At 41.2% G+C, this 17,743-nt stretch overlaps 1 protein-coding gene across 1 annotated transcript in view; it reads right to left on the bottom strand.

The window, feature by feature from the left end:
* The window catches only part of dpydb (dihydropyrimidine dehydrogenase b), a 129,327-nt gene that overhangs the window by 104,046 nt on the left and 7,538 nt on the right, over positions 1-17,743 (bottom strand). Inside the window, exons 2-4 of the mRNA XM_065013343.1 lie at positions 14,623-14,733; positions 9,571-9,582; positions 8,447-8,517 (exon numbers count right to left, since the gene is read on the bottom strand). Coding sequence (XP_064869415.1) covers positions 8,447-8,517; positions 9,571-9,582; positions 14,623-14,733 — 194 coding nt within the window. The remainder of the gene's footprint in view (positions 1-8,446; positions 8,518-9,570; positions 9,583-14,622; positions 14,734-17,743) is intronic.

The raw sequence follows: 17,743 nt of genomic DNA, 5'->3' as shown, positions 1-17,743 counted from the left end.
CAAGGGGTCTGAATACTTTCCAAAGGCACTGTATACACTACATGACCAAAAGTATGTTGACACCTGCTCGTCGCACATCTCATTCCAAAATCATGGGTATTAATATGGAGTTGGTTCCCCCTTTACTGATTTTGGGCAATTAGGCCTGGCGCGCAGTCTGTGTTCCAATTCTTTCCAAAGGTGTTCGATGGAGTTGAGGTCAGGGATCTGTGCAGTCAAGTTCTTCCACATAGATTTTGACAAAGCTTTTCTATATGCACTTCACTTTGTGCACGGGGGTCTTGCTGAAACAGGAAAGGGCCTTTCCCAAACTTTTAAGCACAGAATCATCTAGAATGTCATTGTATGCTGTAGAGTTCCGATTTCCTTTCTTGAACTAAGGGGCCTAGCCCGACCAATGAAAAACAGCCTCAGACCATTTTTCCTTCTCCACCAAACATTACAGTTGGCACTATATGCACTGGGGCAGGTAGCTTCTGGAATCCGCCAAACCCAGATTTGTCCTGTAGGAATGTTAGATGGTGAAGCGTGATTCATCATTCCAGAAAATGTGTTTCCAATGCTCCGGAGTCCAATGAATCCACTAATTTAAAGGGGTATCCACATACTTTTGTATATACAGCAACAATTAAAAGTTTGGACACATCTTCTTTATTTTTACTATTTTCTACATTGTAGAATAATAGTGAAGACATCAACACTATGAAATATCACATATGGAATCTTGTAGCAACCAAAAATGTGTTAAACAAATAAATATATTTGAGATTCTTCAATGTAGCCTCCATTTAACTTGATGACAGCTTTGCACACTCTTGGCATTCTCTCAACCAGCTTCATGAGGTAGTCACCTGGAATGGATTTCAATTAACAGGTATGCCTTGTTAAACTTCTTAGGGTTGAAATCCCGTTGACCGGATCGATATGACAACAGCCAATGAAAGTGCAGGACGCCAAATTCAAAACAACAGAAATCTCATAATTAAAATTCCTCAAACATACAAGTATCTTATACCATTTTAAAGGTAATCTTGTTGTTAATCCCACCACAGTCTCCGATTTCGAATAGGCTTTACAGGGAAAGCACCACAAACGATTATGTTAGGTCAGTGCCAAGTCACAAAAACACACACAGCCATTTTTCCAGCCAAAGAGTGGAATCACAAAAATCAGAAAAAGAGAGAGAATTAATCAATAACCTTTGATCTTCATCAGATGACACTCATAGGACTTCATGTTACACAATACATGTATGTTTTGTTCAATAAAGTCAATATTTATATAAAAAAATCTCAGTATACATTGGCGCGTTATGTTCAGTAGTTCCAAAAACATCTGGTGATTTTGCAGAGAGACACAATTTACAGACATACTCATTATAAATGTTGATGAAAATACAAATGTTATGCAGGGATTTAAAGATTATACTTCTCCTTAATGCAACCGCTGTGTCAGATTTCAAAAAAGCTTTACGGAAAAAGCAAACCATGCAATAATCTGAGTACGGTGCTCAGACAACAAATACATATATCTGCCATGTTTGAGTCAGCAGAAGTCAGAAATAACATTATAAATATTCACTTACCTTTGATGATTTTCATCAGAATGCACTCCCAGGAATCCCAGTTCCACAATAAATGTTTGTATTATTCGTTGATGTCCATCATTTATGTTCAAATAGCTACTTTTGTTAGCGCGTTTGGTAAACAAATCAAAACTCACGACGCGCGTGAGACCAGACAACTAGTTGCAGACGAAATGTCAAAAAGTTCCGTTACAGTCCGTAGAAACTTGTCAAACGAAGTATAGAATCAATCTTTAGGATGTTTTTTAACATAAAACTTCAATAATATTCCAACCGGAGAATTCCTTTGTCTTCAGAAAAGCAAAGGAACGGGAGCTACCTCTCATGTGAATGCGTGTGACCAGCGCGTGACTGCTGGCAGACCTCTGACTCAATCCCCTCTCATTCGGCCCCCCTTCATAGAAGAAGCCTCAAACAAGTTTCTAAAGACGGTTGACATCTAGTAGAAGCCTTAGGAAGTGCAACTTGACCAATATCCCACTGTATCTTCAATAGGGGCTGAGTTGAATATCGACCAACCTCAGATTTCCTACTCCCTGGTTGGATTTTTTTCTTAGGTTTTTGCCTGCCATATGAGTTCTGTTATACTCACAGACATCATTCAAACAGTTTTAGTAACTTCAGAGTGTGTTCTATTCAATAATACTAATATTATGCATATATTAGCAAAAGGGACTGAGGAGCAGGAAGTTTACTCTGGGCACCTTATTCATCCAAGCTACTCAATACTGCCCTCAGCCATAAGAAGTTAAAAAGTGAATTTGTGGAATTTCTATCCTTCTGAATGTGCTTGAGCCACTCACTTGTGTTGTGGGAAGGTAGGGTTGGTGTACAGAAGATAGCCCTATTTGGTAAAATACCAATTCCATATTATGGCAAGAACAGCTCAAAAAAGCAAAGAAAAACAATAGTTCATCATTACTTTAAGACATGAAGGTCAGTCAATATACAGGACATTTCAAGAACTTTAAAAGTTTCTTCAAGTGCAGTCACAAAAAACAATCAAGCGGTATGATGAAACTGGCTCTCATGAGGACCGTCACAGGACAGGAATACCCAGAGTTACCTCTGCTGCAGAGGATAATTTCATTAGTGTGACCAGCCCCAGAAATGGCAGCCCAAATAAATGCTTCACAGAGTTCAAGTAACTGACACATCTCAACATCAACTGTTCAGAGGAGACTGTGTGAATCAGGCCTTCATGGCTGAATTGCTGCAAAGAAACCACTACTAAAAGACACAAATAATAAGAAGAGACTTGCTTGGGCCAGGAAACACAATCAATGGACATAAGACCAGTGGGAATCTGTCCTTTGGTCTGATGAGTCCAAATTTGAGATTTTTGGTTCCAACCGCCATGGCTTTGTGAGACGCGGAGAAGGTGAACAGATTATCTCTGCATGTGTGGTTCCCACCGTCAGACATGGAGGAGGAGTTATGGTGTGCGCTTAGTGGGACTAGCATTTGTTTTTCAACAGGACAACAACCCAACACACCTCCAGGCTGTGGAATGACTATTTAACCAAGAAGGAGAGTGATGGAGTGCTGCATCAGATGACCTGACCTCCACAACCAACCGACCTCAACTCAATTACGATAGTTCGGGATGAGTTGGAATGCAGAGTGAAGAAAAAACAGCCAAGAAGTGCTCAGCATATGTGGGAACTCCTTCAAGACTGTTGGAAAATAATTCCAGGTGAAGCTGGTTGAGAGAATGTCAAGAGTGTGCAAAGCTGTCATCAAGGCAAAGAGTGGCTACTTTGAACAATCTGAAATATATTTAGACTTGTTTAACCATTTTTTACTACGTGATTCCATATGTGTTATTTCATAGTTTTGACGTCTTCACTATTATTTTACAATGTAGAAAATAGTAAAAAATAAAGAAAAAGCCTTGAATGAGTAAGTGTGTCCAAACCTTTGACTGGTACTGTAAGTATGCTGACCATTTACGCAATACTTTGTTGAAGCACCTTTGGCAGCGATTACAGCCATGAGTCTTCTTGGGTATGGCGCTACAAGCTTAGCACACCTGTATTTGGCGAGTTTCTCCAATTATTCTCTGCAGATCCTCTCAAGCTCTGTCATGTTGGATAGGGAGCATCGCTGCACAGCTATTTTCACGTCTCTCCAAATATGTTAGATCGGGTTCAAGTCTGGGCTCAGGCTAAGCCACTCAAGGACATTCAGAGACTTGTGCCGATGCCAGTCCTGCATTGTCTTGGCTGTGTGCTTAAGGTCATTGTCCTGTTGCAAGGTGAATCTTCGCCCCAGTCTGAGGTCCTGGGCGATCTAGAGCAGGTTTTCATCAAGGATCTGTCTGTTCTTAGCTCCGTTCATCTTTCCATTGATCTTGACTAGTCTCCTAGTCCCTGCCGCTGAAAAACTTCCCCACAGCATGATGCTGCTGCCACCATGCTTCACTGCAGGGATGGTGCCAGGTTTCCTCCAGACGTGATGCTTGGTATTCAGGCCAGAGTTCAAACTTGGTTTCATCAGATAATCTTCCTTCTCATGGTCTGAGAGTCTTTACGTGCCTTTTGGAAAACTCCAAGCGGGCTGTCATGTGCCTTTTACTGAGGAGTGGCTTCCGTCTGGCCACTCTACCAAAAAAAAGGCTTGATTTGTTGGAGTGCTGCAGAGATGGCTGTGCTTCTGGTTCTCCCATCTCCACAGAGGAACTTTGGAGCTCTGGCAAAGTGACCATCGGATTCTTGGTCACATCCCTGACCAAGGCCCTTCTCCCTCGATTGCTCAGTATGGCCCGAGCGGCCAGCTCTAGGAAGGGTCTTGGTGGTTCCAAACTTGTTTCATTTAAGAATGATGGAGGCCACTGTATTCTTGGGGACCTTCAATGTTGCAGAAATGTTTTAGTACCCTTCCCCAGATATGCGCCTCGACATAATCCTGTCTCTGAGTTCTACGGACAATTTCTTTGACTTCCTGGCTTGGTTTTTGATCTGATATGCATTGTCAACTGTGGGACCTTATTTACTGTAGACAGGTGTGTGCATTTCCAAATCATGTCCAATCAATAGAATTTACCACAAGTGGACTCCAATCAAGGTGTAGAAACATCTCAAGGATGATCAATGGAAACAGGATGCACCTGAGCAACATTTTGAGCATCATAGCAAAAGGTCTAAATACTTATGTAAATAAGGTATTTCTGGGTTTAAAAAAAAATCTGTTTTCGCTTCATCATTATGGGGTATTGTGTGTACATTGATGAAGAGAAATCCATTTCGAAGGCTGTAACGTAACAAAATGTTGAATAAGTAAAGGGGTGTGAATACTCCCACGACTGTTATAATTAGTGACATAAAATGCAATTACAATGAGCTTTTTGCTTTAGCTCCATCTGCACATGACAGAGAAGATCTAGGCTCACGTGAGGAAGTAAGCCGTCTGGCATGAGAGACTCGTTGGGAGGGAGACTAGAGCAGACCCCAGAAGTTCTGACTGAGTGATATTTGAGCGCCTCAGGGCGGTCCACTTACTTTCTGCTGTGGAATCCTGAGATTTCATTGGGGGTAGTTCCCCCGCATAGCAGCCAAAACAATCCAAGCAATGTTTGTACGGCTGTGCACCCTGCTGCTGTTGCTAGTAGAGTCACTGAGTGGTAGAGTAGTAAGTAACTGAACACAGCTTGTTTTGAACAATATACTTTTCAAACAGAAATATGTGCATTCCGTACCACACTTATGTGCATTTAAAACATAATCTATGAATGATATAATACTGTACATCAAGGGTTGGATCCATTTCAGGGAACAGAATTAAAAAAAAAAGAAAATAACAAAATGATTTGTGGAACAGAACCCGAACTGAAAGTGATCCATTCTGTTCCGGGAACAGAACTGTTCTTTTAAAAGCATGGGAACCAGTTAATATCGCTACTTTTACATTCCAGACATTCTTTTCCAGTCCCACAAAAATCGCAACAATGCATCTATGCAAAGCCCTCACTCTGTCATTCAGAAATGTATACCAGCATCTGCTTGTCAGCCCGAAAATGTTGTGCCAGTGGGTGTGTGTGTGTGTGTTTGTGTAAGCTACCTCCCCCTCCCCTCTGAAGCACAGCCTCCTGACAACGTTACAAGCCTAATTCAGAAATTAGGGAGATGTTTAATTAGAGAAGAATGGATTGACTTTTTCAATGCTAATTAAGGATACTATAGTTATCATGTTTCACATTGGATTTCTTAACCACGATACAAAAAGGTAAGACGTGTTTTGAATTCTAGTGCTGCTCTACACACAAAAGCCTGTTAGTTAGCTAGCTAACGTTTGCTCTTGTCCAATGGTAAACCAACTCGGAAGTTCAAAGATTTTCAAAGTTCCTCAATAGAAGCTGCTCCGCCATAGGTATAATTCTGTGGGCCAAATTCAGACAATTGCATGTCATAACATGATGCCCTGCGCTTCAAAGCAAGCTTCCTCCATCCTCTCTCGTTCTCTCCTCACCCTCAAAATGTTAGTTGCATCTCACGCTCTACACTGTGACTGACAGCACTGTGTGTGTGTTTTTCTTTCATTGTGATTAAACCATGCTGTTATTGCAAAATACAATTTGCTCTTAATGACTTCTCTATACAGATTAAATCACTTACCCGCTACAGAGCCAAGCTGCTCTATCAGCACTGATTGGTGGAGTAAATTAATGTTGAGCTAAATTGTAAAAAATACACTACCGGTCAAAGGTTTTTAGAACATCTACTCATTGCAGTCGCAATAAACCATCAAGCGCTATTATGAAAATGGCTCTCATGAGGACCGTCACAGGAATGGAAGACCCAGAGTTACCTCTGCTGCAGAGGATAAGTTCATTAGAGAACAGCCTCAGGTGGAAATGTGTCCTTTGGTCTGGAGTCCAAATTGGAGATTTTTGGTTCCAACCGCCGTGTCTTTGTGAGACTCGGTGTTGGTGAACGGATGTGTATTTCCCACCGTAAAGCATGGAGGAGGAGTTATGGTGTGGGGGTGCTTTGCTGGTGACACTGTCTGTGATTTGGCTACTTTGAAGAATAGAAAATATATTTTGATTAGTTTAACATTTTTTGGTTACGATTCCATATGTATTATTTCATCGTTTTAATGTCGTCACTGTTATTCTACAATGTAGTAAATTGTACAAATAAAGAAAAACCCTTGAATGAGTAGGTGTTCTAAAACTTTGGACCGGTAGTGTGTATATATATATACTTCAAAGGTTTAAAAAGGAACAGAAAGGAACGATTTAAACCGGTACTGTTTCTGGTTCGAACCGGTTCATGACTTTATTTTGCAGTGGAATGGAACAAAAAAAAGAATGGTTCTATTCAGAACCAAACTATTGGGGACAAAATGATGTTCCAACCCCTGCTGTATACATCACTTCCTGGATCCTGGATGACTCAACATAAGTAATGAGAACAGGATGTCTGCAAGCTGCAGCAGTCCGTGGCCACTGACAACACACCCCACCAGCCCTACCACCCACCCACCCTCACACTCAACCCCTCATCGCCTACCCTAGGAGGTACACACACACACACACACACACACCCTCCTTACCCTAGGAGGAACACTCCCCCTCCTTACCCTAGGAGGAACACTCCCCCTCCCCTCCCTCTCCGACTCCCCAGCCCTTCCTTTGCCTTTTACTGTGACCGTGGTGAGATAAAGGCACGGGCTGGACTTTGATGTCAGACGTTATTAGCTGTCAGGGAACCTGCATCTTTCACTAGCATTGCAGGGGCCCTCGCCCGCTCTCACATGTAGGGAATAGTGGGGTATGTTGAGCCATTTTTTTTTTACATTAAGCATCACTCTGTCAACGCAAAAATAGTATTCTTTCTAATAAAGATATCTACATTTATTTTTTAGGATGTTGTCTATACCTGGAAATAATCAGAGTTCATGTAAACATAATAGTGTTGAAAACATAGCTTAGAACATAGAAAGCATAGTGGACAAGGTAAGTTGAGCCGTAACAACCCAACTGACCTTACAACTATGCTGGCTGTGTTGACTCAGCAAACAGAGGGAAGCATAGACCAACAGAATAAAGTTCACTTTCAAAATAGTTCCGAGAGGTATTGATCAAACACACTCTGTTAAAAGAACTAGTGTCATCTTGTTTCAAACATGTGAATCTTATTGGCTGCTCAAACAGAACTCACAATGATAAAAACTGAACCATATACAGTACTTTATTCTAGTAAAATGGCTTATGGAACCATTATTATAATTATTATATTTCAGTACAGTCTATCTATATGTATGTTTTGGTCATGTAATGTACTTCTACTTATGACAGACTTTGAGATGTATGCATGTTATTTGTCACTGTGGAATTAAATCGGTCCTTGATGTAGCTAGCCATGTGGTAAAGCAAACATCTTCAGACAAGAGAACAGATTGGCAATCTTGTCACAATGTCAAAGGTCTCCCTCCTGTGATTTCCAATGACTGCTAAATAAATCTTGAGCTCTAATTGCAAACACCCTTATGAGTCAACACTTAAAGTACTCCAATACTGCCTGGGGACTCCCATAAGCATTATTTTCTAGCGAGCAGCAACAAATGAAACATTTACATTTTTTCCCAGCGTGCAGCCAGGCTTGGCGTTTCCTGTGTTTAAGAGCCAAGACGCTGGCCTCGGGGGAGGCCTCCCCTTCAGACAAATGCACCCCTCCGAGAGGGAGAGGCTGAATGGTGGCTATGAAACTCATTTGTTCCTCCAATAATGAGGAATGACTTAGAACCCCCCCCCCCCCCCCATCCCCATCCCCATCCTTCCATCACCACTCCTGTCATGGCAACGGGGACGTTTCCATGGTGATCCCCCCCTTTCCTCTCCTCGCTTCCTCCTCTCACCTGAACGCCTCGCGGAGTGCCCCCCGTTCGCTCAAAGTCGTGTGCTTGATGTCGTCGAAGTTGTTCTCCAACTTGACGCAGAGAGAGAGAGAGAGAGAGAGAGAGAGAGAGAGAGAGAGAGAGAGAGAGAGAGAGAGAGATTCTATATTAAATACTGTAGCATGATGAGATGACGAGTCCATCCTTTGAAACAGAGCCATGAAAATACTATAACAGCTGAATACATTCTAAAATAATACATCACCATAGAGATGAACTACGATTTATATATATGACCTTTTAGGAGGATTAGACCACTGAGTAATGCACTATAGCTACAGACCTCTTATGAATTACAAGCATTTCACTGCACTCCCATTAACATTTGCTAACCATGTGTATGTGACAAATCAAATGTGATTTGATTTAAATTCCCTGTTTCAAATAAGGAGGATTAATTTGTGCTATTTAACATTTACATTGACATTTAAGTCATTTAGCAGACGCTCTTATCCAGAGCGACTTACCATTTAACATGGTAACGCGACACGGTTTACATTATCTGGGGGGATTTTTTATTGAGATCCATTTTATAACGTATACAAAGTCCACCATACGCCGTTTCCTTCATCCAATAGCCTAATACAGTTCAGGCCCAGACTCAGTTCACTGACTTAATCCTCTTGATGACGCACAATGGGAGAAAAGACTTGAGAGAGAAACCATTCAAGTAAATACAGCCATCACAATAGGCCCATTTTTGTAGGGAGTGGAGAGGAGTTGCATAGGGAGTGAGGTGGGAGACTTTATAAAGCTAATGCATATATCATTTTCTTCCTCCTGCCTCCTACCATTAAAAACACCGGAGGCACTCGGGTAATCGATATGCACGGTGCCTAGTGAAAGTCTACACACCCCTTGCACAGTCTTCACATTTTGCTGCCTTAAATCTAAACAGGGATCAAATTACATTTCCCCCCCCCCCCTACTGATCAACACAACCTACTCCACATTCTCAAAGTAAAAGATGTTATACAAAAAAAAAAATATATCTCTTGATTGCGCACGTCTTGTGAATAATTTGGAATAATATTCTACCGACTTTGCAACTCTTAGCCCAACATAAGGTATTCAGGCCCCTTGACTTTTTCCAAATTCTGTTACGTTACAGCCTTGTTATAAAATGTATTAAATAAAAAAATATCAGTCTACACAAGATACCCCATAATACCAAAGCGAAAACACGTTTTTAGAAAATTTGGAAATGTATTACAAATAAAAAACAGAAATACCTTATTTCCATAAGCATTCAGACAATTTGCTATGAGACTTGAAATTGAGCTCAGGTGCATCCTGTTTCCATTGACCATCCTTGAGATGTTTCTACAACTTTTTGGAGTCCACCTGTGGTAAATTAAATTGATTGGACATGATTTGGAAAGGCTCACACCTGTCTATATAAGGTCCCACAGTTGACAGTGCATGTCAGAGCAAAAAACAAGTTTGAAGGAATTTTCCGTAGAGCTCCGAGACCGGATTGTATCGAGCCACAGATCTGGGGAAGGGTACCAATCAATTTCTGCAGGGTTGAAATTGGCCTCCATCATCCATTCTTCTTAAATGGAAGAAGTTTGGATCAACCAAGACCCTTCCTAGAGCTGGCTGCTTGTCCAAACTGAGCAATCAAGGGAAGAAGGGCCTTTTTCAGGGAGATGACATGGTCACTCTGACTGAGCTCCAGAGTTCCTCTGTGGAGATGGGAGAACCTTTCAGGACAACCATCAATCAGGCCTTTATGGTAGAGTGACCAGACGGAAGCCACTCCTCAGTGAAAGGCACATGACAGCCCGCTTGAAATTTGCCAAGAGGCACCTAAAAGACTCAGACCATGAGAAACAAGATTCTCTGGTCGGATGAAACCAAGATTGAACTCTTTGGCCTGAATGCCAAGCGTCACGTCTGGAGGAAACCTGCCAACATCCATGCATGAAGCATGGTGGCAGCAGCATCATGCTGTGGGGATGTTTTTTAGCGGCAGGGACTGGGAGACTATTCAGGATCAAGGGAAATAATAACGGAGCAAAGTACAGAGATTGATGAAAACCTGCTACAGAGCGCTCAGAACCTCAGACTGGGGCAAAGTTTCACCTTCCAACAGGGCATTGACCCTAAGCACATAGCCAAGACAACGCAGGACTGGCTTCGAGACAAGTCTCTGAATGTTCTTGTGTGGCCCAGCCGGAGCCGGGACCGATCAAACATCTCTGGAGAGACCAGAAAATAGCTGTGAAGCAACGCTCCCCATCCAACCTGACAGAGCTTGAAAGGATCTGCAGAGAGGAATGGGAGAAACTCCCCAAATACAGGTGTGCCAAGCTTGTAGTGTCATACCCAAGAAGACTCGAGGCTGTAATCACTGCCAAAGGTGCTTCAACAAGGTACTAAGTAAAGGGTCTGAATACTTATGTAAATGTTATATTTCAGTTAAAATGTTTGTAGAAATTTGCAAAATTTTAGGTTGCTGGTTGATGAGGGGAAAAAAACGATTTAATCCATTTTAGAAGAAGGTTGTAACATAACAAAATGTGGAAAAAGTAATGGGGTCTGAATACTTTCCAAATGCACTGTTCGTCCGTTGTGTTTGTCAAAATTGCTCAAGCTCAGTAAATTTGGTTGGGAATCGTTAAATGGACAGCTATATTCAAACATTGTCTCTGGGTTACACTCTGTGTTGTGTTGTATTGGATTTGACCCAAATCTGTAGTTTTTAAATCAGAACAAAAAGTGAATATTTCTGCTGTGTTGTCTTGCCGTATTACTTAACGGTCTTGATGCAAACAGAATGGAAGATTTAGAGTGATTTTTTTTTTAACACAGGCTTCCATATTTTCACTTTGTCATAGAGGCCAGTAATGTAGAGTGAATGCAATATTGTTGATCCATTTGTATTTCTAAGTATTGTGGTGGCAGCATCATGTTATGAGTCTGCTTGTCACCAGCAGGGACTGAGAAGTTTGTTAGGAGCAAAATAAATATGAAAGGAGCAAAGCCCGGGTAAAACCCCCTAAGTCATCTGAAGACCTAACCCTGGGATAGAAGTTTTTTTTCTTTCTGTGGGACAATTACACACATTTGAATGGCAAAGAGGTGTGGAGTGTTTCTGAATGGTCCAGACTCCGCCCTGACTTAAATCTGCAAACAAGGTTTGAATATTGCTGTCCATCAATGATTCCCAACCAACTGAGCTTGAGGAATTCTGATAAAAACAATGGATATACAGTGAGGTCCGACATGATTGACAACCTTGATAAAGATGAGTGAAAATGACTGTAATATCATTCAAATACTGAGCTGTAATTGTATGCAAAAAATGAAAGTGAAATTCAAATCAAATGTTATGTCACATGCCCTAACCCTTAACCATCAATGCAGTTTTTAAAGAAAAATAAGAGTGAAGACAAGTATTTACTAAATAAACGAAAGAAAAAAATAAAAGAGCAACAATAAAATAACAATAACGAGGCTATGTACAGGGAGTACCGAGTCAATGTGCGGGGTTACAGGTTAGTTGAGGTAATTGAGGTAATATGTACAGAAAGGTAAGGGTAAAGTGACGATCAAATCAAATTTTATTTGTCATACGCGCCGAACACAATAGGTGGAGGAGACCTTACCGTGAAATGCTTACTCACGAGCCTTTAACCAACAATGCAGTTCAAGAAATAGAGTTAAGAAACTATTTACTAAATACTAAAATTATATTATTTTATACTAATACAATTGCTTGGAGAAAGAGACTTTGTTTAACAAGTAATATAATATTTTTTTGCGAAAAGGTAGGGGTCAAAATTATTGACACCCCTGTTTTCAATACCTTTCAATAACTCACCTTGCGAGGGTAATGGCACTGAGCCTTTTTCTAAACTGTTATATGAGATTGGAGAACACATTGGGAGGGATCTTAGAACAGTCCTCCATACAGAATCCTTCCAGATCCTTGAAATCCTTTGTCTGCTCTTATGGACTTCCCTCTTCAATTCAAACCACAGGTTTTCAAAGGATTTCAAGTCCTGAGAACGAGATTGCCACTGCAAATTGTTGATTTTTGTGACCAATTAAACATTTCTTTGTGGATTTTGATGTGTTCTTGGGGTGATTGTGTTGCTGGAAGATCCACTTGCGGCCAAGTTTCAGCCTCCTGGCAGAGGCAACAAGGTTTTTGGCTAACATATCCTGGTACTGGGTAAAGTTCATGATGCCGTTGACCTCAGCAAAGGCCCCAGGACCAGTGGAAGGATATTAGCCCCATAACATCAAAGCTCCACCACCATATTCTACAGTATATATGGGGTTCTTTTCTGCTCAAGAATTCTCTTTTCGACTCCAAACCCACCACTAGTGTGTGTGGCCAAAGAGCTCTATTTTCATGTCGTCCAACGAATGTAAATGGCTGGAGTTTGCGAAACGGCATTGACACTTGGATATGAACCGGACCTCTGGTCAGATGACATGAAAATAGAGCTCACTATGTTGCTCTAAGATTCGTTTTTTTGGATGGTAGAATGATATTTAAAATGATTCACAGCTGTATTGGCTGCCAAAGGTGCTTCACCAAGTATAAACTCAAGGCTGTGAAGACATACACAATCAATACATCCTCATTTAGTATTTGTAAAGCGATAGGAAAATGTTCTATAATTGTTCTTTCACTTTGAAAATGTGGAGTAGGTTGTGTAGATCGATAGGGGGAAAAAATCGAATGTAATCCATTGTTAGATTTAATTTTAAAGCAGAGAAATGTGAAGACTGTGCAAGGGGTGTGTAGACTTTCACTAGCGACTGTACTTTTAAATGCATACACGTTTTCTTTCCTACCCCACATTCAAAGTGTAATATATTGAGCTTTGTCGTGGTGCTGCTAGGAATAACATTAAAAGCTGCGTTAACAGTACTTCAATTGTGACTATTATATTATGTTTGTGCTTTAGGATGAACTAATAATAACGTGTTTGGAAGAATCAACACCAAAACACTCCATGTGTTCCCATTCAAACGTCTTGCTGTTCTCGCTCTCTCGTTTCCTTCCCTCAGGGAACCCATATTAGTCTGCATATTGTAATCAGCTGTTTTGGAGGGTCTTGCTATCGCTGTGCTATCCTGTTATGGCAGGTGGAGATTTTCTTCCCATGTGCAATTACCTTTCCCCCCCAATCAACCTTGCCCTCTGACCTCTTGGATAACACAATGAATACTCTTGCCAGTCTGCCTTAATAGAATTAGCCCTTACAAAACCAACACCTCTGTGACATCTCGCCCGGGGGGTTACAAAGAGGCACAAGCTTTTCATTTAAAAAAAAACCTTGCCAATGCCAATTTAACATGTTGAGAGTGAAGTGCGGTGGACAGCTGAAAAGGCTGTAATGTTTATGATTTAGGACTTGATTCTGTAAAGTCTAACATGTTAGCCGAGCTCATTTGTGCTATACAATACAATATACTGTAATTACATTTCCAATTACAACCGCCAGCACAGGTCGCCACTGGGATAACCAATGACATTTTCACTGAAATTACCAGTGTTGCATTTATAGTCTGCAAAGGATTTGTCTAATCCAACATCTAGAGACCCTATTATTAATAATTAGACAAAATGCTTAGTGTTGGGAATTGCCGACATAATATAAGCATCTTATTAATATGGGTTCTATGGAAACGAGAAACTATTTATTAGAACAATTGCCACACGGCAGAGGGGAAAAGCATAAAAAATGTGAATTTGAAAATGGTTTTGAGCCTTGACTGAGGCTGGAGCTATGAGACGATAAGCAGAGGAAATGTGCAATATTTAACCGATTTAGGGCAGCAGCTGCTGGGTATGGTCTTTCTGATTCATGTCCCATTAAAGCTGATACTTCAGGCTGTTGATAGGCACTCCAAAATATTTCAATGAGGACTGAAGAGGGAAGCGTGACATTAAGAATGATTGGGATATGAATGTAACTACATCATCGGATCAGGGCTTTTTTTTCTCACTAAGTGACCTCTCCAGAAAAAACTTTGGGCCCTAGTTATTTTTCCTGGGCCTACAGTTTTTCTGGGGTGGGTCACAGGGTCAGGACAAATGTCTGGCCCTAGAGATGAACATGGAGCATAATGAAAAACAGTTTTTATAGAGGAAGGAAAGATGTCAGACTTACATCACAGCTCTTCTCTGGGTTTCTCTTCCAGTGTTTCCTTTCTGTCTTCTTGGCGCCCGTTGAGTGGATGACAGCGTGGGTCTGCACCCTCGGGTTCAGAGACAGGATACTCTGTGGCACATTGAACATGGCTCATTAACACAGGGCGGCTTATTGACCCAACACACTATTGTGAAATAGACAATTCGTGTCTGATTCACAATAAGCTGTGAGAGTGGGTTGCAACACCACAAAGGTCTCAGTCTTGAGTGGGTTTGAGAGTAGTACATGTGAGGAAATGCAGGTTATATTGGAAGAAACAGAGACGTAAAAAGGAGTGAGCATTGAGGCACATAGGAATTGTTTTAGGCCGAATCGTTAATGGCAAGAAGGATTTTTTGGTGTGTTTTAGTAAATCATGTGTTTACCTTTAGGCTACATGTTTATATGGAGAGAAAATGTCAATTTCTACACTAAAAAATAATCATAAAGTAAATCATTTTAAAATGTAGCCTGTGACACTTTGCTTCTTGAAGGTCCAATCTCTTGAAAACTTGACTGCTGACATGCAAAATATTATGGGACTGTATCAACAGTGGACTAATACAAAAATGCTCAAAGATAGTTCTTTAATGGATTTTCCCTTTAAACACCGATTGTGCTAAAACACCACCGGATTGTAATATCAACCTGTATTAATTACACAACACATTCATCTAATCCATAATTCACAAGCAGGCAAATGCACCGTGAAACAAGACCCACATTGAGGCTGAGTACTAGATTCTCATCCTGTGAGGTATCGTTCTCTGACACCCATTGCCCATCGATTCACGGTTGCCAGTCAAATGATCATGGTATGAGCAAGTCTTTCAAGATGGACACAAATGTAGAGCAGGGTCCTCTGTTCAGATGGCAAACACAATTAACAGCCAAGCTAACTGAGGGAGAGGAGGGAAGTGGGGGGCATAAACAGAAAAGGAAACAGCTATCACTGGCACACTAATACTCATTTCATGCTCTTTGTAGGGTGAAGGGGAACCATGTCTGCATTAGTTTCAGTACACACAACTAGCACAATCAGATAAAGGGAAGAACAGAAAGGCCAAGCGCAAATTGAAATGAGACACTTTTGGTCCTGGTGCTGAACTGAGACTTGAAGGCAGCTTGTGAGGCGGGTGCCAGCCGGATAATACCATTAAAGCTTGAAACACAAAGCAAGCAGATCCAAGATGTCATTCAACAGAGACCCGCATACCAATGAACACGGATGAAAGCCCTTACAGCTCTTAGTACGTTTATAAGTAGAGTGTAAATTGTGGTACACTGTTATCAAATGATTCAGAAATAACTTTTTTGCCTTGTCAATGTTTGAATGTTTTTCAGGTCATGACACAAAACAACAACAATGAAACGGGGCTGCTATCTGCAAGTTATTGTCTTCCTTCGGTTTCAGTGGGGGAATGAACAGGTCAGCCAAACCTGAAGCAACAATTTGCACTTCAGTGAGAAACTGAAGTGAATCTATTATTAAAACCACTATCAATGTATGTAAGGGACGTATAGAGAGTACACGCTGTATTCAGCCTATGGCACAGTGCCTGTTGTGTGGAAACAGTTGTATTATTTTGAGATGCGGAGATGCATTTGTTGTATTCTTTATCAGACTTTGCCTATGATTCAAGTTTCATTCATTTCTATAGTTAGGCTACACCCTAAAAACACCAGAAAATGAACCAAGCACAGTTCTGAAAATAGCTTTCATTAATATTATATGATATTGATAACAGCCCTCTATTTTATTAAAGAGTAAGACTACATTATCAAACAAATAATTTGGGGATGTGTCTTGCTATGCCTTTAGGGTAGAGAAAACCATTCCCGCAGGAGCAATCCAGATACAATTTTAAACACAATTGTATTCTCCTTTCCTCGCAGTGGAGGCTGACTTTATCAGTCTCCACTGATCACACCCGGCACCCACATCACTAATTCCACAGAGTCAGTAAAATCACAATCACACACTGCAGAAATTAGGAAGCGATGTCAGCCGTTTAGCAGTGGCATTTAAACTCTGGACTGCTGATGCTATGTTTCGGCCATTGAGCGGCTTGAAGCCACCAATCGGCCATATTGGCACTCCACAATAGGAGCAGGCCTCCATAGGAATGAATGGAATTCTACAGTGTTTCAAATAAATGCTTCAAGGACAAAATTATATGTATTTAAGTATTTTTATGTTATTGTAGTGGGAACAGTAACATTAACATTATCTCAGAATGCCATTTCGCATCGATTGTATAATAATGCTCAAATATATGCATCTGGAACTTGTCTTTCAGCATCAGTAGAACACGCCTGACGCTCCTCCACCAGTCATACCCAAGGAGAATGGTCTAATGCCTCCCATCAAAAAGAAAGCTGGCCCATGCAAGCAAAGGCAGCAGAGCAGTCATCAACGACAGTACATGCACCATTTCTTCACCAACTACGAAATTGGGGAAATACGTGTGCACCTGAATTGCGATTACTGCAGTGGCCAAAACAATAACAAGTTTGTGCTCTGGTATTGTGCCTGGCGGACAATGCAAAGCTCCACCACAATCTTGACCTTCACTTCCCCATCACAGGCCACACCAAGTTTGTGCTCCGGCCTCAAAAAGCAGCGCTTCAGAATGACCAGAGTGAACACTGTCTGAGATTGCTAGTGTTGTGAAGGACAGCACTGTGACAGGGGTCAACATCCCACAGCTGGTTGGACTGGAGGATGGTACGCAACAACACTCCGTACTTCAGGCCGCTGCCACAGATCAAGCAGTACCAGCACTTCAGGTGAAAATCCTTTTCATTGCATTGCATGAGGTTATTCTTCTTATCTAAACTTGTGAGGTGAATTGATGTTGTGCAGGGTTGTAATGTCTTCTGATTTGTTGTTGTTGTCATTCCCTGTTTTACAGCTTTGTAGCCTGGTGTTGTCGCCAAGGAGATTTCTAGCCTGGTGTTGTCGCCAAGGAGATTTCGGACTGTCGGGACAAGGTTTCAGCTGCTGCGCAACGCTGACATCCTTCCTCCCACAGATGTTCTACCTGTACAAGCACGACCTGAACTGGACACAGCTAGACAAACTTATATTTTTGAGAAG

Source organism: Oncorhynchus nerka, linkage group LG9b (genome assembly GCF_034236695.1).
Source record: "Oncorhynchus nerka isolate Pitt River linkage group LG9b, Oner_Uvic_2.0, whole genome shotgun sequence".
Classification (NCBI taxonomy): domain Eukaryota; kingdom Metazoa; phylum Chordata; class Actinopteri; order Salmoniformes; family Salmonidae; genus Oncorhynchus; species Oncorhynchus nerka.
Note: the sequence above shows the minus strand (reverse complement) of the source record. Positions and strands in the feature narration are given on the sequence as shown.